At 35.5% G+C, this 26,756-nt stretch overlaps 1 protein-coding gene across 11 annotated transcripts in view; it reads right to left on the bottom strand.

Annotated features, from left to right (window-relative positions):
• Positions 1-26,756, bottom strand: part of LOC150084219 (MAGUK scaffold protein DLG1-like) — an 855,099-nt gene that overhangs the window by 53,372 nt on the left and 774,971 nt on the right. For all 11 annotated transcript variants that reach the window (XM_090375940.1, XM_090375935.1, XM_090375941.1 and 8 more), the window contains 3 exons: positions 26,207-26,306; positions 19,577-19,753; positions 11,389-11,461 (listed from right to left, as the gene is read on the bottom strand). In XM_090375940.1, coding sequence (XP_090232066.1) covers positions 11,389-11,461; positions 19,577-19,753; positions 26,207-26,306 — 350 coding nt within the window. The remainder of the gene's footprint in view (positions 1-11,388; positions 11,462-19,576; positions 19,754-26,206; positions 26,307-26,756) is intronic.

Genomic DNA, 26,756 nt, shown 5'->3' with positions numbered 1-26,756 from the left:
TACGCCTCGTCGGATATCGTTCCGCGTACAAATGCTGTGCGGCTGGCCCACTACAATTTGCAGCCCCGTACGCCAAATGCATATCGGCTAACTCTGCGTTCGTGTAATCATCCATCCTACTAACTTGGCGTTCTTGTTCAAGAAATTCGAAATTCGCCTGGAGTATTCCAGAATGTTCGGATGTCCATGCGTCGGAGATGTGAGGCGTGCATTGTAGCCCGTGGAAGAAACTTCAAACACTTACTTTAATCCATGTACCTTTTGCTTCTTTTCATGTATTATTAAAACGATTTCTCACTTACGGTCTCTTTTCTTTATGGTGCTTCTGTGTACAACACCGCTTCAGGAAAGCATTTCCGACCCCACATTGCTATATGATTTCGAGTTGTCAGGATGTACCCTACCCCTCTTAGAAGTTCTGAAACGTTTAACTGAAACACCCTGTATATACAGTAAGACCCCCGTATCCACGAGGGATACGTCCCAAGACCTACCGTGAATGGCTGAAACCGCGGATATAAGCAAACACCTGCTGACCCCATATATAACGTTATTTTCTTGTACATGAATAAGTATAATAAAGTTTAATTGAGTAAGACATTACCAACATTAAATAAGGTGATAGTAAAGTACAGCAGACTCGATTTACTAGGATTGGATTAACTGGAACACTTCAAGACTCCAAATAAATAATTAAAAAAATAAATAGAAAAATCAACCAGAAATCACAAAATTCAAGTAATAACTAGAATAGATATAAACAGATATTTTGCAAGTTGTAAATAAGTGACAAGAACCGGCGTTATAAGCTGTCATTGGGAGATTAGTGTATCTATTATCTTGCAACCCCTGCTGTCTTCACACCTACCGCTCAAGACAAAAAAAAATAGAGAGAACAAATGTTTAGTTTGATTTAGTGCATCATGTCAATTGTTGTGTTCCGTCATGCCGCAAAAGGACAAATTTTGTTTCATTATTTGTCAGGGATGTCAGAATTTTATTATTATTTTTTTTTTTTTTTTTCAGAAATCGCGAAAATGATGGGCAAATGCAAGAGTTGTGCTTTCGAATTAAACAAAAACTTGAAATTATTCAAAAGTTTGAAAATGGTGCAGCCGTTAAATCTCTAAAGAACCATTATAATGTTGGTGACGAAACCATACAATGACATTGTAAAAAATAAAGGGAAGCTATTCGATTTAAAATCAACATCGTAAAAAAATAACAGGAAGCATCATATTGGACACATGAGTAGTATGTGTTAAGTTTTTTCGCTTTATTTCCCTGGTTAACTGGGGGAAGCTGAATCAGTGGATATGGAACACAACTGTATATCAATTTCAGCAACACATCTCTGATGCCGACCGGGCTAGCCAGGTGGGTAAAGTGCCTGCCTGGCAACCCAAAGGTCGTGGGTTCGATTCCCGTCTCGGGCTTGGATCAAAGTACTGCAAAAACCTTGGGAGGTGCATTATGGCCACAGAAGCCTATGCGCCAACAACTACAAAAAAAAAAAACCATCTCTGATCTCTGCGTGCAGAGTGAAGTAACGTGAATTTGGGTGTAGAGGTGAATCAGCAATAATATTCTAAGTACTACAGCAGATGTTTATGATTTTTTTTTATATCCAATCTGTTGCTTAGGCAGCTTAAGTGCTATAGTTCTGTAGTTGTTAAGGTTGTTATGAGCTGCAGTGAGTTCCAGGAATGCTAATATATATGAATGGTACTACTATCAAGGACTACTGATCTTGGAAAATATGATTATATAACAAGAGCAGCTTTTTCAATTAATTTTGATGGAGATATATGATAATTTTATAGTTGATTTTATCTGTTCCTACTGCACTTGGTTTGGTTTGTAGCAATGTAGCTTGTAATTCAGTTGTGGTAATTGGTTTGTTGTACAGTTCCATTCGTCACGACTGAAAATTAATTTGATTTTCTCTACATTCTTTTTGCATACTGAGACTAAAAGCATCACTGACACTTTGGTCAAACATTCTCCCAGTATGTATATTTGCTTGTTTAACTGAATTTGTGATGATTATGAAGAATCTGAGGGAAAGCCAAAGTAGTTTGTCTCACACTTATTTTATCTTTTATTCCATATATTTTGAGAACCAGCAGTCTAATTACGGATGAAGTTAATTTAATCCAGGAGTTTTTTTGCTTGTTTGCAAGATCAAAAAATACACATACACCAATGGAAGTCCATGTTATGAAATCTGAACAATGTGAAGTGTTTTATACCTCAACATACATAACTAGAGAGCACTGTGGAAAGCATTCACATTGCTTTAAATTGTGGCTAAATTGCATATCTATGCACATTGTATTTCGAAACCTTTAACAGGTTCTTTGCATCAATGCACATTAGAATTCAGTGGTATCCTAAGTGCTGTGGTATCACGTAATATAAGTGGTCATTCTTAAATGGTCAATATACAAGTGGTGTAAAAGTAAACATACATGAAAGGAACTGCTTCACTCTATCAGCACACTGACTGAACTGTTTGTTGTTTGTTATTTGGTTTTTAGAAGCATTAGTAACTAAGGCCATATTGCTCTGGGATATGCGGTGGTCATTCCCTGACCGTTCCGCATCCTCCGTATTTGGTGGTGATGGGCTCGAACCCCGGTCTAATCAAGAAGCGTGTGCTACGCACTGCTGCTCCTTCCCACCTGGCTACGGAGGTGCCCCTGATTGAACTCTGTACTATTAGCACCAAAATTCTGTTTTTGTTTAAAGCATAGTTCACATTTTTATTTATTTTCTGATTGTGTTGAGGTTAGTTTATGTACATAGAAAAAACTTTCATTAAAATTTTGAGTTTTGTTCTGATTTACAGCTCAGCTCAAAAGTAAGTGTCCACTTTTAACTATGTGATATTTCTAAAAATTTCTCTGGATACCTGCATAATAAAAATATCTATAAAACATAATTGTTTTCTGAAAACTGACTGCCAAGGTGACTGATGTAGCTGATGGGGGGGGGAGAGTACACAACTGTTTTTTGGCATAAGAAACTAACAGAAAGAATTGCAACGAATTGTTTTTGAAAAACAAAAATATTGTATTTCCTTTCTTCATATCTACTAACTAAAAATCAAGAAAATTCATTGAAAGCCACAGTGGAAATGGTAAAAAAACTGGCATAAAACTGATAACACAATGCGCATTTGATAAAAAAAAAAAAAAAAAAAAAAAACTTTGCTTTACTGTAATTGTTTTAGGGAACAATATTTTGTATTTTTTTCTCTCTAACAATATTTTGCTGTTGTTGTTGTGATGGGGGTTTAATGGCGCACGAGCTGCTGGGGCTATAGTGCGCCTATTCATAGGAAAATAATAAAAATCAAATTTCAGATAGAATCAATTTATGGTTTATTAGAGTGATGTTTTAAAATTTATGATACAATCCAATTTTTTTCAAAAAAGAGAAGAATTCGTTGATGCTTGCATCGTCACCTGTAATATTTTTTAATGTCTTCGGTTTCCGGAAGATTTTTTAGGGAAAGGAGGATGGATATTCTGTCCTGATCATAGTGAGGGCAGTCAACAAGAATGTGTTTAACTGATAAGTGCGAGGAACAGTGTGGACAATGAAGAGGATCCTCTCCTGTAAGTAGGTGAAGGTGAGTCAGATATGTATGTCCTATCCATGTTCGTGCAAGCACTACTTCTTCTCTTCGTACTGTTTTGGTGCTAGAGCGCCAAAGCTGTGGATTTCAACTGATAAAGTTTATTATTGCTTTGGGTGTGCCATAGCTCTTTCCACATCGCAAGACATGTTGTTTGTATGATATGATTATAGTCATAGATTGGAATATGAACAAGGGTTAAATCATAAGTTGATGGATTTTTGGCAGTTTTGTCAGCGAGTTCATTCCCTTTTATCCGCGAATGGGCTGGGATCCAGCAAAAGGTCACTGATTGATGATATTCCTCAATTTTTAATAATAGGCTTCTGATTTGGTTTAATATAGGATGAACCTTATAAGAAAAGTTTTGTATTGCTGTAATTGAGCTTAGGGAGTCAGTGTATACAATATATTTTGGATATGGGTAGAGATTTAGGTTTTCTAAAGCTAACTTTATTGCATGAAGTTCTGCAGAGAAGCTGCTATACTCAGGTGGAAGGGAAGCAGAAATGATTGTAGAGGGAAATACTGCTGCTGCTCCAACAGCTGAGTGTGATTTGGAGCCATCAGTATATATTGGCAATAAACTAGCATATTTCTGAATATGGCTTGCATGGAGTTGTTTCATGGTGAGTGACGGTAGAAGATTCTTTCCCCATTTTTTAAGATAAGTATCACAAGTTAATTGTGGATGAGGTGTCCAAGGTGGGTGAAGGCATTTCACTACGTCTAGCCTGTTGACATTAGGAATATTCCAACTCTGTGTTATTTCAATTAGGCGTAAGCCTGCCGGTCTTATTTTACTGGGTTTGTTTCTATAAAGGTTTTGCAGTGGTGGATTAAAGAGATACGGCCCAATAGGATGCTGGCAGCAGTTTTGTATTCGGGCTGCATACTTAAGAAGTAGTGTTTTCCTGCGGAGACAAAGAGGGGGCTCATGTGCTTCAATATATAAACTTTGGGTAGGGGATGTCCTGAATGTGCCAAGGGCAATCCGCAGTGCACTATGCTGTATAGGGTCTAACCAGCGTAGTGTACTCTTTTGGGCAGAATCGTAGATTGGAGCACCATAATCCAAACGGGATCTGATCAATGCTCTATATAGCAGAAGCAAAGATGTACGGTCTGCTCCCCAAGACATTGCAGATAAAGCTCTCAGTATGTTCAGTTTTTTAAGGCAGGAAGTATGTAGCGATTTAATGTGCTCAAAGAAATTTAATTTTCTGTCAAGGATTAATCCCAAGAATCTGATATTGTTGGTCACTGGAATGGTAAAATTTGACATCTGAAGTTCAGGATCTGTATACATTTTTCGTTGATTACAAAAGTGGACTGCAACAGTTTTCTGCTGAGATAGACGATAGCCATTGAGTCCTGCCCACCTTTGCACCTTATTCAAGGATAACTGCAGTTGCCGTTCAATGGATCTCATATTCTGAGAATGGCAAGAAATGGAGAGATCATCCGCATAAAGATAGGTCTCAACTGTATTTGGAAGTTCTTTTGTTATAGAATCAATTTTAAGGGCGAAGAGGGTTGCACCCAATACAGAACCCTGTGGCACTCCTTCTTCCTGTAAAAACGATTCTGGAGAAAGTTTCTGATGAATATAGGAAGGTTGCCTCGTAGACCAAGGGCATGGAGGTCGCTGAGAATGCCATGACGCCAGGTAGTGTCAAATGCCTTCTCTATGTCAATGGAAACCAAAACGAGATGTTCATTTTTTACGAAGGCATTGCGAATTGCAGACTCTGCCTTAATCATGAGATCTAAGGAGGACCTGTTCTTACGAAAGCCATGCTGATTATTACTCATTAGGTGTTGTGTTTCGATGGTCCAAACAAGTCGATTATGAATAATTTTTTAAAGTAATTTACTGAGGCAACTGGAGAGGGAAATTGGTCGGTAATTGTATGGCCTTGTAGGGTCTTTTCCAGGTTTCAAAAAGGCAAGAACTGTTGCATGATGCCAAGAGATGGGATAAATGTTTTCCATAAATATTCTGTTATAACAGACCAGTAGTATTTGTAAATTTTTGTCACCAAGGTTTTGTAACATGATATACGATATTCCATCTGGCCCAGCAGCACCGTTGTGTGCCGTTTTCATGGCATGTAGAAGTTTGTGATATTGAAGAGGCTGGTTATATGGAAGGAAAACTGAGGTTCGAAAGTTTATGGCTCGTTCTTTGGTCTTGGTCTTTATTTTCTGAAAATCCGCAGAATAATTTGAGGCCGCTGAAACTTTAGCAAACGTTTTGCCCAAAGCATTTGCTATGTCCTCAGGAGCAGAGAGTTCCTGCCCATTCCATGAAAGAATTGGTGAAGGGGTTGTAGGGAACTTTACAGAAATCTGTCTGATTTTCTTCCATATTAACCTGCAGTTAGTGTTTCTGTTTATGGTAGATGCAAAATGAATCCAAGAATTCTTCTTGGCTTGCCTTTGAATGAGACGTGCTTTCGCTCTTAGTTTCTTGTAATTGATAAGATTAGTCGTGGTCGGTGATCTGCGAAATAAATTCCATGCTTTATTTTTTAACTTCTTTGCTTTTGTGCAGTCTTCATTCCACCAATAGTTATGGTGCTGTCGGGACCAAGGATTCGACAATGGAATCTAACACTTAGCTGCAGATAGTAGGTGTGCAGTGATATAATCTGTGGCTTCATCTATCGACTGTGTACGTATATATTGCTCATCCAAGGTGACAAAAGATTGAAATTTGGCCCAGTTGGCTTGAGAGAACTTCCATTTCCTGCAGGGATTGACTAATGGTGGTTGTGCAGTGAGCAGATCACAAATAATCGGAAAATGATCACTGCCCAAGGGGTCATCTAAAACAGACCATTCTATGATTGGAAACAGAATTGGGGAACATACTGATAGATCGATTGCAGAAGTTTGTCCAGTTGGTAATTGTATGTGAGTGGGTGCACCAGTATTAAGAACAGTAAGGTTTTGTTTGTCTAGAAAAGTTTCAATTAGTCGGCCATGTGTATCTACTTTTGTTGATCCCCATAAGGGATGGTGGCTATTGAAATCACCCAACAGACAGAGCGGGGGTGGCAATTGCATTAGCAGGTTTTCAAGATCTTGGTAAGAGAAAGTAATTGACTGATGCTAGTGTTAAATATACTGATGCTAGTGTTAAAGCAATCTGGGTTATCAAACGTACGGCAACAACTTCAATATCAGTTTGCAAAACAATTTGTTTGGTCAGGATCTTTGAGCTGATGAAGATGGCCACACCTCCACGGGCAGCATTTGAAGTATTACGATCTTGTCGATAGATGGCATAGTTCTTTATGTTGGTGGAAATTTGTGGAGTTAGGTAGATTTCCTGTAGACAGAAACCAACTGGAGAATAGCGGTGAATTAGGACTTGAATATCATTAAGGTTGCTATGATATCATCTGCAATTCCATTGTAGAATATAAGGCATTATTGGTGTTTAGTAGAAGAAGCTGTATCTGACTGTTTTTTTAATGTGGTTGGTTTGTGACGTTCAGGCTTTAGTTTGTCTTTTTTGGAGAAGAATGGTCAACCGGTGTCCATTTCTTCTTCCGCATGTAATTCTAATATAGTTTCTTGTCTAGATGAGTCGAATGTATCCATAGATGTTTCTTGGATATTCTTTTTTTAAATGTGAGCTCCGATTATTTGATGTAGAAGCAATCACTGTGGGAAGAGAAGGAGACGTTGCTGGTACTGTAATTGCAGTATTATTTGCCTGGTTCATCTGCTTAGAGGTATTGGACTGTTGCTGGGAGAGAACAGCCTGAGCCCAGTCAGAGATTGAAGTGTTTGTAGGTACTGTAACTTCGGTTTGGGTGCCCACTGATTGATACTTTTGTGCAATACTGGCGTATGTACGCTTAGTCATACTGGGAGCAATTACTTTCCTTGCTTCTTGAAAACTTACTTTATTTTCAATCTATATAAGATTGAAAAGATAAAAAAAAAAGATAAAACTGAAAAGAAAATTGTGACATATAGTCACAATTTTCTTTTCAGTTTTCCATTTCTTGCATGACCTGGAGTAAGCAGGATGGTTGCCTTTACAGTTGGGGTAGGCCATTTCTTTTGCTGAGCAATCACTTTGAATGTGTTCAGAGGACCCACAATTGGGGCAAACTTGATTTCCTCTGCATGCCATTTGAGAGTGGCCATACTTTTGGCACTTAAAACATCTCAAAGGATTAGGGATGTAGGGCCTAATGCGACAAAGTAGATAGCCTGCTTTTATCGATGTTGGTAGATTTGGCGTATTGAAAGTGAGAATAATGTTCCTTGTAGGTGCAAGTATATTGTCTTTTTTAGTCATAATCCTTTTGACTGCAATGACATTTTGGTCTTGAAGGTCTTGCATTATCTCCTCCTCCGTGACATTCAAAAGATCCCAGCTGGATATAATCCCTTTAGATGTATTTAGGGTAGCATAGGGAGAAACCTTTACTGGGATTCCAGCAAAGTTGGCAAGGTTTAGTAGTTTCTGCGAATGTCCATGGTTTATTGTCTCCACTAGTAGGTCGCCTGATTGCAGTCTCTTGACTGTCTTAGGCGATCCTGCCAGACTTTCCAGGTGTTTTTGTATAACAAATGGAGAGAGCTTACTGAGAGGCTGATCTCCAAGAGAGTGCATTATTAGAAATGCAGGACAATTTGTCGCTGAGGAAGTGGTTTTCAACCTCTTGGGTTGCGACGTGTTATGCTCATTGTCTAACTCTGGCCGAGAGCTTGTCGGCTCGAGAGGTGTGGAAAGGCTTGTTGATCCATATTTGCTCCTTTTAGCCCTTGGCAGATTAGCTTTTCTGCCAAGATTTCCGGCCCCGCCACGGGGAGGCAGGAGCAGTGCCCGGTGTGACCAAGCGTAGAGTATTAAGTGTTAGTAGAAGTATGAAAAATAAAGAAAGGTAGCTTTTCTTTCTTTCTCTGTACAAGTACTTTTTGTGACAGTAGCTGATATAAAAAATAAATTTATTAAGGACAGGAACTTAATATAACTTTAAATCGCTTTTAGATAATCACTTTTTCAGCACAGAGAAAACGCTCAATCACATTCGCTTGGCACCCGGGGCCACAATATTTTGCATTATAGCTCTGTTACAATGTTTTGCTTTGTTGCATTTCGTAATTGCTGTAGCCAACAATATTGATTTGCAGGACGTTTCATCACAGATGCTGAATTTCTAATAAGTCCGATTTTGGTCCAATGCACATTTCATTAAAAAAAAGAAAAGAAAAAAAAAACTTTGCTTTACTGTTTGTTTTAGTGAACAATATTTTGCATCAGTTATGTATCCAGGTATCATTGTAAAGGGGGCATGGCAACCAGGTCCAGTTAACATTGTAAGGGGGAGGCATGGCGACCAGGTTTTTGAGTTTTTTTAAGAATGCCTTTTGCTTCTTTAATTTCAAATTTTGGATTAAAGGGGGGGACATATGCCCTCTCTGCCCACCCCTGCTTTGCATTATTGTTTTACAGTAATTATCGAAGGACAGCATGTAATTGTCGAAGGCAACAATATCAGATACTGATATATGTTTTCTGTATATATATTCGATCTTCTAACAAAATTTCAAAAATATATTTCTATTTATAGCTGCATTATAAACTTCAAAAACGTGTTGAAGTAACTTCGCATGCATCACACCTTGTGTGTAAACGAAGAAGAAAAAAATAATAATACGCAACGAGAAAACGGATTGTTTTCTGAAATTTATACTGTTACTGAATACTTCAATATTTTCTTGATATACATTTGATGCCACCAAAAAATTTCAAGGAAAAAATTCTCTTTTCATAATCGTGCATGCCGGAAAAATACACCATAAAGTGTCATATGTTTGGATGCTTTCATTTCATTCTGAGCTGCAACTGTAATAAAGTCACCTCTCTTGCACTGGCAGAGTAGCTGTTTACCAAATGAAGGAAAACAGGGTTCATTTCCCTGAAATTTCCAGTTCCCTTCATTTGCTTGAAAAAAAAAAATTCTTAGGCGGAGGGAGTTCACTCTTTCCAGTAGGACACTATGGGGGGAAAGAGAGAGAGAGAGAGAGAGAGAGAGAGAGAGAGAGAGAGAGAGAGAGAGAGAGAGAGAGAGAGAGAGAGAGAGAGAAATAAAAGTACTTTTTTTTGGTGGGGAGAAGGCCAGGAGATTGTCAAAGGTGCAGAGCTGTAACTACTTTGAAGTGGTTACAGCCCCTGACTTGGCAATGTTATGATAAACGAAATCCTGATCTTTGTCAGTTTTATTATTTATAAGTAAAGAATACATTTTATTATTATGTATATGATAGACAAATAATTTATAAATAAACAATGTTATGAATAAGATTTGTGTGCAGTGTTTTCTTGTCTTGTGCAATTGAATTCACCACTGGTCTCATCGCCTTCAGTCTCAGTACTGCTGTGTTGTTCAAGTTGCTCACAGAAGTCGGTCTCATCCCCCGAATCTGATGTTGATGATAATCTTTCCTCTTGAGTATCTCCTGAGAGAAATTGGCTAAACATTTTTTTTTTTTTTTTTTTTTCAAAGTGATAGCTGAGCACACATCTTTAGAAGAGTTTGGATAAGTTTGAATGATGAACCAGAGGTTGTCATATACCTAAATAAAGTCCTCGCGTTGCGCAGAAGCAAAAAATCTGAAGAATCACTTGAAGGAAAAACAAGCTTGTTTCTTTGATAATATAAATCAAAAAGTTATGTGAAATAACATTTTTGCAAGTTCCCACAGAAGAACAAAACAAGAGTTGAGAGTAAATCTATTTTTCAATAGGATATATCTTTTCATTGCATCTAAGAACAGAAAATGCAGACTTTGTAACAGCATATACACTGGATAGTGAATTTATTCGCTTGTGTACTGAAAAAAAATTTCTCCCTTGAAACTTTGTGATAACGTCAAATGCACAATAAGGAAATATTTTCTAACAATACTTTTTGAACAGCCCATTAGCTGTAGTTAGCAGTAATCAGTTAGCTTTGTATTGTTAGAAAATATTGCACTTTTGTGAAGAATACGCATTTCAGGAAACAATCCGTTATTCATAGCGGATGATTGTTTCCTTCTTTTGTGCACCAGTTTTCGAAGTTCATAACGCTGCTATCAATAGATGAATTTCCTTGATTTTGTGTTAGTAAATACGATATACATTAAAGAAAAGAAATATTGCGGATTCTTTCATTGTTTCTTATGGTTATATATACTGTACAAACAGTTGCATGTATTTTTTTTCCCCTTTGGCTTCTCGATAACAGAGTACATATGGAGAGCTCTGACATGCGGGAAAGTGTTCCCACACCAAGTTTTCTCAAACACAGTGCGTGCACACTAAAATAAGAAAACAAATGGAGTATCATGTTTCATAAGCCCTAGGCTATTTGGGGCAGAGGTAAAGAAAATAACTGAAGAAGGCCTAAAAAATGCACACTTGATATCGCATTTTTGTCATTGACGTGAATATCAAAGAAACTTCTGAAATTTTAAGTGGGAAAATTCAAGAAAACAGTTCTGGTTCCAGCTATACGAGTTTCAGCTCTGTAGATAGAGTAAAATTTATAGAATTCATGAATTGAAATTTGATTTGGGTAGATATTTACCCAGAGGCTACTCCAGTTGCAGCCTCTGGGTAAATTTGCAAATTAATTTTAAACCAACAATTTGTGATGTGTTTCAAATGTGATCTTGAAACACATCACAAAATGAATCTATAAGAATTTACATATGTATTATTATATTTTTACCTTTCCATCTCCAACGGTGCTTTTTCCTTGGAACTTTACACTCTTGAGCCGTGCTCGTTCCCTCCTTTCCACTCTTAAAAAAATAATAATAAAATAAAATTGAATTAAATTAAATAAGAACAAAAACTAGGGGGAGGGGGAAACTAACAAGATTATTGTAGATGATTATTCCAGAAGCGAAAACATCTCACACTAAAATGTCAATTGTGCTTTCTGGTCACTATCTAATGCGATAATACGATTGGTGGAGGTGGGGGGTGATAATTTTCACATCTCACTCAAAATGTTTCATTGCAATATTATCTAACAGCAATATTACACTTCTCATAAAAGCCAATATTTTTGCTTCGCACTAGCTCAAACATTATAGCTTATCTGCACATTGTCACATTTATGTAAACTACTTGCCGTCTATTACAACAGTACTGAATGTGTTATAAGGAAGTTACATGTTATTTTGCTGTTCATTACTTGTGACCAGGAAATGCAGATATAGCATTACAAACACACTTAACAAAGAAGTCCTATATTATTCAGACCCCATTTAAAATTTCAGATTAGATGGGGAACTGGAAATAAGCAATTAAGGATCCACAAATAGACAATTTTCTCAGTATTTATGACACACAGTCACAGATACTGTAAGTAATTAGAAAAAGGTGCACAACACGAAAGGCAACCAGATTCATTAAAGTTGTTACAGTAATCTCTGATATGAAATTAGTATCTTTTTACAGCAACCATACCCATTTTATGTGAAGAGCATTATTAACTTCCTAGTGAAACATTGGGATATGTGATTTAATAGCTATAGAGATTTCACCCAGGTAAAGATGACTTTTATATACAGAGATGATGTTGCTTAAATCACCACATTTAATGCGTTAAAAAGTAATCAGATATAATTCAAGCCTGAATATAATTCAAAAATTACATCCATGCTTTGGTTAACATCATTGCTGTTTTGAAGTAGTTTCTCTCAATACACATTTGTGGCATTCAGGAACAACAAATGTTTAATAAATAAGCTTTAATAGAGTGAACTGCCCCATTTAATTTTTGTCCTCAACAAAAGGTTTTTATAAAGCAAATCAAAGTAAACGTAAATTGAAAGATGACAAAATAGCCATCCTTATTTACATTACCAAATCCATTGCTATAAAAAAAAAAAAAAAAAAAAAAAGAAAGAAAGAAAGAAAAAATGCAGTCATCAACAAATACAACCCCCCCATAAATAATTTACAATATAATAGAAAAAGTGCTGAAATATGAGTTACTGTACATAGTTTTAAAAATATGTTAGATCTAAAAGCTTTAATGGCTTGATTTTTATTTTCAAACTACAGTTAATAATGGAAGCTGGCAACATTCACCATATGAAAAGTACAATAAAAATATAAAAATTGGTATGAATTGGAATCTACTGCAACAGTGTAGACCTTGTAAAAATATATAAATAAATTAAATGAACCAATTAATATGGAATATGAAAAACACCAGTAAAATAAAATAAAAACATATACAAATATTTGAATGTATTACTGAAGAATGTGTGTGGGGAAGGGGTTAAGATGTAATCATGACTTATTCACTAACTGATTAATGCTGAAAGGTTCCTAATTCTCTATGGTAGAAATTTCTGATCAAATTGTTAATGAGAGAGATGGCCAGTAGTGTCCCATCTTCTTAGAGAAAATGCTACTAACAGCTGATGATTACTAAGCACACAGAATTTCAGTGACTGTTTGAAGAAAAATTAACCACTCCAAATAGCTTCTGTATTTCATTTTAGGTTTTAGATATAGCACTTATGCTATGTTTAAACCCTGGAGTGGGGGGGGGGGGAGAAATCACGTTACCATCCAACTAGAAGCAAAAATTAAGAGAATTCTGAAATTTATAATACAAGGTGTCTATAAATGGTGGGAACACTTTCAATAATTTAATGCACATGGAGTAAGAGAGATACCATTTACTTATTTATACCATGTGAAAGAGAAAACATGAAAGTTCCCAGTTGTTACTGGGAAAGCTACCAGAAGCATTTCCAATTTTGTTGTGAACTTCAAGGTCTGACAGAAGAACATGACGACTTCTTTAATCGTGTAGTGTTTAGTGATGAGGCCACATTTCACACCAATGGGAAGGTCAACTGACACAACTGTCGAATCTGGGACACCCAGAAACCTAAAGAGATAATTGAATATGAGCGTGATCCGCTGAAGGTGAAATTTTCTGAGCCTTGTCATGCCAAAAACTGTACAGACCTTTCTTCTTTGCCAAGAGCACTGTAACTGGGCAATCCTACCTCGACATGCTGCAGCAATGGTTGATGCCTCAAGTTCAGGAAGATAGTGATGACTTTATTTACCAGCAAGATGGGGCCCCCTCCCCACTTCCATAATGACGTTTGGGCCTACCTTAACATGCTGTTTCTTGAAATGGCTGCGGAGATCACTGGACTCAATTCTGTGTGATTTCTTCTTGTGGGGCCACATAAAGGATCGTGTTTATGTACCACCTTTGCCGCGTGATGTCCAGGAACTAAAGCAGAGAATTGAAGAAGCTACCACCATGGTCACACAGGATATGCTGGACAGGGTATGTCAAGAGTTTGACTACCGTGTGGACATTTGCCTTGTCACACATGGTTCCCACATTGAATTGTTGTGAAGTAATGTGATGTAAAAAAAAAAACTTTGACATTTTCTCTTCCACAAGGTATGTATATGACACTGATATCTGTCCTAGTCTTTGTGAAATAACTCACTGAAAGTGTTCCCACCATATATAAAAACCCTATACATACATATGATTGAAAATGATGTCTAAGTGAAAACTAAGCAGAAGCACTGCTCCTTCTGTCTGAATTGACAATTACAGAGAGCGGGCATAGAACAGATAGCATGGCAAAGGGCTGAAGACTGGATTAAGAGATCAGTAGACAAGATTTTGGTTTTCCTTAATTTATTTAAATATCTTTTGACTCCTCTTTTCTTTAATTTTCTTAAACTAATTCCACTAAGTTACATCCTTTTTGATATTGTCAAGGCTTAAATTTTTAAGTTATAGTAGATAAAGTATTAGTAACTGCATAATGACTGTAATATTTTGTTGATTTCAATACTCTGAAGTTAATTCTGCAACATCTGGTTATCTTAATTCTTACCTTAATAATGGTTGTTACAAGATCTGCATGAATATTTCACATGAAGCTACTGTGACTCTAAATATTCAAAGAAAAACAGCTGTAGGTAATTCTCACATGAGCCACTAATTCATTTTTTGTGTAGCTTGTGGCATGTAATCAAAGGTTAATCTAGTTGATAGCCATTGCTCGACTGACAGTTCTTTTTTTTCCATGGAGTGTACCAAACACAAATGAAAAATTTGCGCATTACTGCAAGAATTTCAGACACTGAAGAAATTAGTGTCTGCCTTGGAAACAAAGATATGTGAAAACCCATCAGGGACTTAAGAATCGCATTACCTGTCAGTATCATTGAAGATACTATAAAGGTCAGGGAAAGTGTTGGGGGTGGAAATAAAGGCAATATAGATACATTTATCTGATGATAGGGGTCAAAGTAACAGCACACATCTTGAAAGTTCTTTGTTGCTGCAACAGCCAATATTGGCAAGATTGTACTGAGTGTAGCAATGTTTCAAACAAACAGAAAGGTAATGATAGGGAAATAAACTTAAATAATTTCAAGGGGTATCTCAATATAATAAACTATAGAAGAACACTTAGTCTTAAATGTTGCAGCAGTAATCTCAGAAGTCAATAGAATGCAGCAGTAATCTCAGAAGTAATCAATAAAATGAGTGAATTCAAATTCCTAGTTAGGACATTTAATGCCAACATAATAGGACTAAAGGAAACATGGTATTACCCTGAAATAGGAGATGGTGCGTTCCACTGTAGTGTGTATAATGTCTTTAGGAAGAATAGATAAGATAGTAGATAGAATGTTGAGCCATGCCTCTTATCAAAAGCAGTTTGAGTATGGCTAAAGCTTTCACAGATTCAGAAATTATGTTTGACATCAGAGAATCTGTGTGGTGTGGAGGCAAAGGTAAAATGAGAGTGGCAAGTATGCTACTATGATACCAACTGGAAGACTGTAAAGTATATGGCAAGAGCCTCTACATGCATATCGAATGGGCAAGCAAATGTGAATGTCTTATTACAGGCAATTTCAATTTATCTCTTATTGACTGGAGCAAGTAGGACAAACTCACCATGAAGGGCAAAATTTTTAAATAAACTAGATGATTATTATTTGCATCAGCATGTTACAGAAAATAAGAAAAGTAAGAATGTTCTAGACACAGTACAGGTGCCATTCGCATGGAGTTTTGCAGTCCTTAGTTGGAAGCTGGGGAAAGGGATTAACAGTTGTTAAAGGCTTGAGGTTTAATTTCAGTAAAGAGAACTTTGACAGTTTTAAGATGTTACATAGCCCCCCTCTACCAAATGAGGGAGGGGAAGTTAATATATTAGAATTATGGAATATCTTTAAAGCAAGAGTCACAGAAGCCATGAATGTATATATACCATGAAGAATGCAAAGATGGATGAATACAGAGCTGGCCAGTCTAATAGAACAGAAAAAAGATGGCATGGGGCAGTTATAGAGGGATGAAAAATACTGGAGCTTATGACAACTACAATTTGATTAATAATAAATACTGCTGAAAAAGTGACATTGGCAAAGAGTGTGAGAAATCACTGCCAACAAGAGCAAAGAACGGAGACAAGGAGTTCTTCTTGTATATGAATACAAAGAAGAAACAAATCAGCCCTCTTCCATAACAAGTGTGGAACTGTCAGATTATGCAGCTATTTTTGCTGATGAAATGAACAGGTACTTGTCATTGACCTTTACAGATGAAAGACACTTCATAGTGAGGAGAGGCTGTGGGAATGAAGCTGAGCAGTATGAAATTAGTGATATTGAAATTACAGATGACTGTTTATTTAGAAAAACTTTGGGGCCTAAAAATGAGTAAGGCTCAAATGCATTGAACCATTAAAGTTAATTATGAAGGCATCAATAGATTTGAGAGAGATTCCTCTGGATTAGAGAAGTGCCAATGTATTGCCAATACATAATGGTAGTTCTAAAGTGAAGTAGGTAACTACAGAGCAGTCTATCTGACCTCAGTGGTGGGGAAAATCATGGAAACAATGATAAAGAGTGCAACACAGGGATATTTAGAGGAAATGGAATTCTGAAGCTAGACAACAGTTTTGTTAAGGGAAAATCATGTTTAACTAACATAGTTAGTCATTTTGACACAATTAATTATATGTTGGATGAAGGAAATAGTTTAAGCATTGTTTAATTTGATTTTAGCAGAGCATTTGACTCACTCCATCATGAGAAGTTACTGTATAAGCTAGAATTATGAGTATAATTTCAAGATAGATCACAAGGTAGGAGACAGGGTGTTGTGGTTAATGGTTACTTTTCAGATTAGTCTAGCATTAGAGGTGGGATTCCCCAAGGATTGGTACTTGGGCCACCATTTCTGATTTTCATAAATGACATTGACAAGTTAGTTAGTTATTTGGTTTTTAGGAGCATTAGCAACTAAGGCCATATTGCTCCGGGATATGCGATGGTCATTCCCTGACCTTTCCGCATCCTTCGTATTTAGTGGTGACAGGCTCGAACCCCGGTCTAATCAAGAAACGTGTGCTACGCACTGCTGCTCCTTCCCACCTGGCTATGGAGGCACATTAACATTGACAAAAGGGATAGAAGACAATGTCAAAGTTTGCAGATGATGTAAATACCGAGAGAGTGCTTAATGATCAGTGCCAAGTAGCACTCCTTCAGCATGACTTGAACAGGCATCAAGAATGATCAGAAAAGTGATAGCTACATTTTAATGAAGCAAAATTTCACAAAATAATTTATATACAACTTTTACAAATACATATACAAATTAAACAAAATAACCCAAAAAAACAGTTTCTTGAAATGGTCCAAAGCTTGATGTCTATTTTTCAGTGTAGTCTGCATACTTGAACACAATATTCCACCTTTTGTAACTCTCTCAGTGAGATCTGCAAAAGGATACCCATGTGAGGAAAGACTGAATATGCGGGCTAAAGAGCTTGGCACCTAGGCAACTTAGAAAGGACCTGATTGAGGTGTATAAGGCTGTGAGGAGGGGGGGTAGTAAAATGAACAAGGTTGAAATTTTCACTGTTAATTAATAATTCCAGAACTAGAGGTCATAAATTCAAAATACAGGAAAAGAGATTTAGACTGGATTGTAGGAAGTTTTTTTAGTCAGTATGCTGTTAATTACTAGAATAAGCTGCCTCAGCACTGTATGGCTATTACTGTTTAGACAATACGTGAGTGAATTATTTTCTCAATCCTGGGTATGGAGAGAGCATAGGATTGTGGCTGTTTTAAGCAACTCCTTTTGCTTTAAGTGGTCATGGGGGAGAGGGGGGATTGTAGCTTTTCACTGAGGACATGAGATGCTGCTGGCCTGCCTTTTCCTGTTTCTTTCCTTTTGTTGCTTTTATTGCTGATTTAATCAGAAATTTCTACTGGAAAGAATTTGGAACTTTTTAGATTGTATAAAGCCACAAGCTGAATTCCACCCTATCAAACCTTCACCTATTTTATTTTATTATAACAGTCATTTTCATAATGACTGTTATAATGAAATAAAATAAAAATAGATAAGTAAATAAAATAAATGAGCTCAATAAATAGGTTCATTTTTTTTTTACATATTTTTTCCATGGTACATGCTATGGAGTAGATTTCCAAAGAGGATCACTATGTGCAGTAACACTGAATTTTGCATTCAGCAGATACTTAAATTTAATAATCTTTTAGGTACCTTTATGCTGCTATCCAAAACAGTTACAAATTTTGTGCCATTTTTCATTTATTTTTTTAAACACATTATCTTGTTTAAAAATAGCAAAAACTGAATGCAAGGTTAATTACTTACAAAGTAGGTTCCATCAGGGTGTGTGTGTGTGTGTGTGTGTGTGTGTGTGTGTGTGTGTGTGTGTGTGTGTGTGTGTGTGTGTGTGTGTGTCCATTAGTAACAGTGCTGAAAGCACCACTCAAATTGATATTTGAAGTCATCAAAAGTTACTCCATCACATTTTGTTTAATTATTAATCTCTCTCTCTCTTCAAGTTTAGGGTAGGAAAAAAGTGAAGCCATATTTGATGTGTACAGAAATAACTCACCTGTGGAGTATTTTTTATTTTTTGTTTTTTTTTAACTAAAAAAAATTTTGCCTGTTTAGGTTCTGATTCTCTGTTAGCAGTCGTGGAACAAACTTGGCTGTGATGAACCTCATTCTTAAACTTTCAGTTAAAATGACCTGACATATGCCATACAAAAGTGCTGAAGAAGTATTTCTTCAGCAGTTTTGTATAGAGGTACATATGAAATGGCTGAAGAGGTAGCTATTCAGCCATTTCACAAATAATCAATTTTCTGTCACTTCATACTTCAGCTACCCATTCAGCATTTCTACTGGTCGAACAGAATCCAAGAAAGTAACAAATTCTTGTTACTTTCGGCAGATATTCATTTCACTTAAAAGCAATGGAAACATTAAAAAACTTATGCATGCCTCTCTGCTGCAGCTCCAAATACTAGCTGTATCATATATTTAGCTTCAGTTTCAGTCTTTCCAATTTTCATGCAATGTTTAATGCATGTGTTCTTAGACATGGTTAGATGCTATGCCTCACAGAGATTTCTGACTGAAAATGTGATATGGCATGACTGAATGAATAAATTAATGAACTATAAAACACCTTGACATGGAGCGACATATCATGTGATATTCATCAATAGTGTCCTTATGCAGTGATTTACTGGAGATATGCATTCGGTCTTTATATTTAGATTGTGTTTTTTAGGTTTTCAGTCTTAGTATCCAAGTCCAGTTTATATCATTGCACTATGGTAAAAAATCTATATTTCAGGTAGTCTTTGGAGTTTACGTTACTGTTACATTTTCCAGGAACATACACGTAACATTATGCAAGGCCTCCTTGCTTAATATTTTGATCTTTGTTCAGTTTCATGACCTAGCTGAAAATTTCTAGTAATTATAGAAGAATATTTCTGTTGGATCCATAATGGAAAAGTACACAATGAATTTAGTATTTTCAATGAATTCTCACCTTCTTTTACTTGGAATTATTCCCATTCCTTCTTCTTCTCCATCTGGGCGTATTTTTCTTGCTTGCCACCATTCATCATCACTAGCATTAACTACATGCAAGATATCTCCAAACTGAAAAGGAAGACCCCTGCTTGGAAGGCCACTGTCTTTAGATGGATCATAATCAAATAATGCCCTAGAAAAAGAAAACATTTATTTAATCTGTAAGTGTGAAGGCTGGTATAAAAATTATCAGCAAAAGTTATGTGGAAATGAAAATTATCTGTCTTTGTTTTGAAGATTCCCATCCAAAGCAAGAATACATAGTTAACACATTAACACGTGATTTAGTTTTTAGCTCAACGTTGCCACTTAAATATCAGCAAATGAAAAAAAAAAAACCTTCTGGGGGGGAAACATGTATATTATAACAAGCAGAGCTCAATAAAACAAGGAAGCTGACTTTGGATATGCAAAGAATCATGGAAAATGAAAAAATAATAATAACTGTAAATAAATGATAGTGCCTATGTGGGAAAATACTTTTCCACCCTCTCTCTATGCAGTTTTCTTTTTTTTTTTTCCTCAGAGAAGAAGTACAGAGACTGGCATTAAGCACATTTAAAGGTGTAAGCTTTAAAAACCATTAGCTGGACAGACTGGACTGTCTTTGTGTGAATATTCTCATAATTTATGTTGGATAAGTTCCTCATATTTCAATAAGAAATTTAGAGTCAGCAGATATTTAGCATTAGTAGAGACAAATGATGCAAGAAAGCAAGCTTATATTATAGCATCAGCCAGAAAAAAATAATAATAAATAACACCACACAACTTCCCACATCACCTGCCCATCCCATCCAATAGGTTATCTAGTTCTTCCTTGAATTTATTCAAATTATCCACTTCTGCAATAACAAATGGAAGTCTGTTCCTCCAACAATCAACTACTTGCTAGCTGAAGGCAATATTACACACATCTATCCAGCAAGCATCCTTCCTCAATCTGAATTTATGTCCCTTTGTGTATAGTCTGAGCAAGAGGAAGAATGCCATCAGCATTGAGTCTGCTCAATCTATTCAAAGCCTTGCACAACTCAATCACCTCACAGGTGCCTAGTCTCCAGACATTGCATTTTGCAGATATGAAGCCTTTCTTGGGCTTCAGTTGTCTGAGACCACCATAGTCACCTTTATGAAAGCAAAAGACCTTTCCTTTCCTTTACCCTTGATGGTGGTTACATCTTTAAGCAAATTCTACATAAATACATTGTGATCAATGACACCTAGTGGTTCTTTTATTTGCAAATTCTTAATGCATGAAGAATTGCTGCTGATAATCAGATCAAGCGTACTGCCTCTCTAACATGCTGCTATAGAAAACAGTCACTGAATAAATCCACGAAAGTCTTGCTGATATGTGAATGACCAATCTACAAGTTCCAGTCAGTATCTGGAAAGTTAAAATCCCCTAAAACACAACTGGTCGTTCATGTCATCTTTTTGCACTGTAGATTTAATATATGCTGGCCCACTATATTTCTCTTCATAGCTGTTTGTTACATTTATCACAGTCATTAGGTTTATAACACACTTCTACTCTCATTTTTATTTCTCTAGTGCTCATGTCACACTAAACTAACTAAACATTGTACAGGCCACCTATATTGACTGGATGCACTGCCTTAGATTTTATATGCTTCTTAACTAACAGCATAACCCCTTCCTAGCTCTTGTGTGCTGTCTGCCCTTTCTGTACACATTTTTATTCCATATATTCAAATTCTGCATCCCTTATGTCTGAGTGACACCACATTACTGATATTCCTACAATGTTTGCATTTGATGACTTAACCAGAGCAATTCTAGTTACATCAAATTTATTTTATATTTTCCTAGCATTAGTTTACATGTATCTGTTCTTATTCTTAGAATCCAACCCAACCCATGCATTTTTTTGTTCCATGAGGACCCTTTCTGGTCTTGAAATGTCTGATGCCTTGCTTCTGTATGTTCTAATTTATACTATTATTTTGGAATTATTTGAAATAGATTCTAATATAAATGGATACAAGTTTTTTTGATGATGTATGATAAGCATATTAAAAATCAAATCATTTTTATGGAAAAGGTGTGTGTGTGCGCGCGTGCGCAAGAATGTATGTACGTGTACAGCTAGTTCTAACCTGTAGTACTGCCTGCTGTAATAAATGTTTGATTGATGTCCTCTAAACATCATTAATGCAGCAACATGCTGATCCAACATAAATTGAGTTGCTTAACTTTTATATTGGTAAAATAACTTTTTGCACTGGTAATGTTATTTTATCAGTATAAATTTAGACATAGGTATTAAAATCCACACTTCATTGACAAGTGGGTTGAAAACCAATTCCACACAATATTTTTGAAACTGACCAAAGGCAACCAAATCAAAATTACAAAGTGATTGGCACTTCACATAAAGTTTGATCTTAAATTGTGAGATTTACTGGATACCGAGTGATTTATATTGCACTCATAACTAATGAGTAAACTAAGTAGGCTATATACTCAACCACTCTTGCTCTAACAATGGTGACATCATGTTCATTATCAAGTCTTGAAACGAATATCTGCTATGTCTTCAAAAGCCAGTAGTTACTTTGTTGATTTAGATAAGACTGGATTAATTGCTAGTTTGGAAAGATACACCAGATTCTTTTTTTCAAACATCTGCTGTATCTTTGTATCTTATATCATTAACCGTATCTTGACAATGAACTCCAAAGATGAGTTTAAAACTTCTTCATTGTTATAGCAGGACCATCAGAATACTTCATTTACTCGTTAGTCATCAGGTGTGAGAAATCACTCGGTATTCAATAAATGTCAATTTAAGAAACCTTACATGGAATCATTTAATTTGTAATTTCAATTTAGTAACCTAGAATATCCAATGTATGCTTTTCATACAACATTATTAAAATGCCAAAGATTAAATGTACCCGCACAATATAAAGTTAGTTGATTTAAGATTTTTCAGGCTGTGATTTTGTATCTTGAAGTGTGGTAATGAGCTGTATAGTATAATTTATTTGAAGGAATCAGCTTTATGAAAGGAACTTCATAATTTAAATCTGAAATATTAACTCTAAATGCATATGCTTTATAAAATTGGTTATGCATTACAGAAAATTTATAATTTGTTGAATGACAGATATCACAGTTACATTCCTTTGTTAGCTGGTTTGTGATATATTTTAATGCCAATATTATGCTCATTTATGATTAAACTGAAGTTACTAGCAAACTGACATCTATGCTATTACTTATGGCAGTCTGATCTGCCACCCCAAATGCAGATTTTCTTTTTAGGTTCAGTCAAGTAGACTCTCATCAACCAGTGCAATACCACCATTCTGCTTATTGGAGGCTTGATGTGGTGAAAGCCATGTTTAGTCTCCATGGCAAAGTTCTGGCAATCCCCATCTCTTTCATTATGCAATATGATTCATGGTGAGATTCAATCCTCCTTACAATTCAAGGGTACAGCTATAAAATGCTGTATGCAGGGTAGCTGCTAGATAGCCCACCAGACCAGGCCAAATCTATCAGTAACTCTCTGGAAGGCATCAAGATCAGCTAGTGTATAATCTCGCTATCACTACTCTGCCAGATAGTGACAGGAAGGAGTCAGAGTAGTGTGTACATGGAGAACATTGTCAAGGCCATGGCAGGGATCTGGGTATATTTTTACTGTTTGTATGTCATACCAAGAATTTTATCACTTCATACATGTTCTTACCCCCCCCCTAACATTATCTACTGCAGCATTTCCCAAACTTTTTTAATCACGCAACACTTATCATCTCATAACATATTCACAGAACACTTACGAAACACAAGTTTAGCGAGAGCCAAAGAACTGTTGCTAATATTTTATTACATATGGTGCACTGTGCATCAGGAGCACCTTTATTTCCAACACATGTAAAGCCAAAATTCAAATAACTGTCACCATACTTTTGTTTTGGTCTTTTATTAGTTGGTTCCTGTTTTTTCACTTCGGATTTCTGGGGCACAAAAGGCTGCAATTGTTCATCTTCACTCTGAAGTGTGACATTGTGTTCGTTTTCATCGAGCAAGTTGCACTACTAGAAGTAGTTTGCTTCTCATTTTAAAGTTCCTTTTTTCAACCACAAATCTATGGTCACATATTTTAGTAATAATATTTTGAAATACTAATAATTATCAAAAAAAAAAATTTATACAAGGAAGTGAGTTTAGTTATGATATCAGTTTGCTTCCTCCTCTCCTTCAACCCATGTACTCCAGGCTAAATTGCATATGAATGGCATATTACATCACTATATTGCTACTTTTTCATAGGTGTCATTACCTCTACGCATACTTCTCTATGCAAAGCCCACCAAAATAAAATGTTCCGCAGTCTATTTGATTATTAGTCTATGCCAGTATATTAACCGAAAAAAAATTATGTTAAATATTATAATGATTCAAAAGTGGTGTGTGCTACAAATATACAAAATTTATTTATTATATTTTTTTTTAATATTAATTACGATTTTTCACGGAACACTTGTTCACATCTCACGGAACACAGTTCGAGAAACACTGATCTACTGGATGCATTATGAATAATCAAACTAAAAGAACAAACCTATCTGTGAAAAGATCAAATCAGCCTCCCAGACACTTCATTCATACATTTCACAAATATACGTGGTCTCAGTTCTCAATGATGGCCATTTCCACTTACAGTCTGCCAAATCCCATTTACTTTTTCTGAAAGAATTCCAATTATTTGTTGTCTCAACCAGTGCTCATCTAGTCCTAACTGCTCACTGTATAATCTGCTCCACTCTGTTTCATCTGTTTCTGCTGTATGCCTTACTATAGGCACTTCCATGATCACTCTTGCTCTGAATTGGCATCTGTAATTCCTCCCCTACAAACCAGTCTGAACATGTGCTGCAACCAGCTGGTACCTGTTTACTGTCCAATTACAAATTCAAAGAATCAACTTTTCTTTTTCCTCATTCATCTCTTCAACTTCTTTTTTCTGGAACTTTTTGTTTTCATATGCATTTCCTGAATTACAATCTACAGAAATTCAAGTCTAATGTCAACAAGTATTGTCTGTCTTTACAACTTTCACCCTACACACATTACTAAGTACTACAAGTTCTAATATCTTTTGTGTTTAGGGCTTTCATTTGCAAAAAAAAAAAAAAAAAAAAAACCCACAGTACAGACAAAATAAAAATAAAATTTAAATATAAAAATTTTAAATAAATCAAACTTAATATCATTAATACACAAACAGAATTGAAAAGTTTTAAAAGATACAGTCAGTCTAAGATAATAATAATACAGAACATCCAGTAGAAACAATAACTAGATTTTTAATGACTAAGTAAGTTAAGACTAATTCTAGCCAACTGGGCTAGCCAGGTAGGTAAAGTGCCTGCCTGGCAACCCAAAGGTCGCGGGTTCGATTCCCGCCTCGGGCTGGATATCACGATGGTGCCGAACCAACCGGTTGGTTGGATATCCCGGCCACGATACACGAAGGAAGCAAGAAAAAACTGGTTCCTTCGTGTATTGATCACATCATACGAAATTAAAAAAAAAAAAAAAAAAAAGACTAATTCTTAGCTTTCAGGGTAAATGAAGTCAGTCTGATATTATACTTATAACATTTTACTGATTTAATTTTTTTGGGATAGAATTAGTAATCTAATCAAACTTAGTGCAATTTGAGCCCACACATTTTTAACTGCAAAGCTGAATCTTTGCATTAAAAAAAAAAAACTTCAATGTTAAAAACAAAAATTGACATATTAATTATGTAAAAAGTACCTATAAGTTGTATACTGTATCTACCAAAACTGCAAAGTTGAATTTTCACATTTAAAAAAAAAAAAAAAAACTTTCAACGTTAAAAACAAAAATTAACATATTAATTATATAAAAAGTACCAATAAGTTGTATACTGCATCTAGCAACCTGTATTTCTGAATGAGTGGTATTTGCAAACCTTTATAAAATTTTGATAATCTCCGAACAAATGTTTTTACTTTTGTAGTATATTTTGTAATTTTATTTATTTATTATTGATTTTAAAGTCACTTTAAGTAAAATAAAGCAAAAATTACTTCTGCATGCTGGTAAATTGCAGCAGAATTTATTTGAATAAATAGTCTTTTAAAATAATATTTGCTAATATTCATTAGAAAGAAATTTCAATGAAATGATTCATACATCCCTAAGAAGTTTGTTTAATGGGATTTACAGTATTATTTAAGACTGAAATTATGAAATATAAATATTTTTTAAAAACCATCCTTGAGCTTGCTTCATAAAAATAACTCAGTCCAGTTTATTACAAAAAAATCCAAGTAGATATTATTACTTTTAAATACATTCACCAGTTTGGCAAGCTGTTTTATAATAATGATAATGCTGCTAGCCTCTCATAATTTCTTTTGATTTGGTTGGCAAAAAACACTTTGCATTTAGAACTTTTAAATTTACTACAGTTTCTGAAAAATATACCTAAAATGAAATTTGAGAAAAACTGCATATTTAAAGTTTCTTTAATCCTAGAAGTCTATTAAGCACTAAAATACTGAAACAAGCTTACCTAACATAAAGAGATCGCTTTTGAGAAGTTCTTAGACTTCCAGAGGTATTAAGCATCTGTTCTCTCAAGTCATGGATTTTTGCTTCAAACAAGTTATATTCTGGGAAGGGAAGAGGAAGGGGGAAAAAAATAAATAAATATTACGCTAAGAAAATCACTTGAGCACACAATTTTTACAACTAACACATATAACTCCTACATCTTACTTACCAATTGCATGTACTGTATTTATTTAATATTCCAATTCACCTCATATACTTGAGACCACTTGTATTTTCACTTCTATCAACTGTAGATAATTTGCTGTTACCAGCTTGGCAACTATCCTTAAATATTGCTTCATTTTCCATTCTTCCATAAATTGCAACACTAAAACATGATGTTGGCAAATATTAAGTAGTAATTGCATAAGATAAAACTAAGTATACATACAGTCACAGATACAACTGCCAACCCTGTCTACTTAATGGTACTTTCCCCCACCTGTCAGTGCCTGGTATACAGAAAGGTGCTGGTTCAGTGGGGCCATTAGTATATGATATAAAAAAAA

Source organism: Mastigoproctus giganteus, chromosome 6, assembly GCF_048544385.1.
Source record: "Mastigoproctus giganteus isolate SK-2022 chromosome 6, ASM4854438v1, whole genome shotgun sequence".
Lineage (NCBI taxonomy): Eukaryota > Metazoa > Arthropoda > Arachnida > Uropygi > Thelyphonidae > Mastigoproctus > Mastigoproctus giganteus.
The sequence above is the reverse complement of the archived record's forward strand: the minus strand, read 5'-3'. Positions and strand labels throughout refer to the sequence as shown.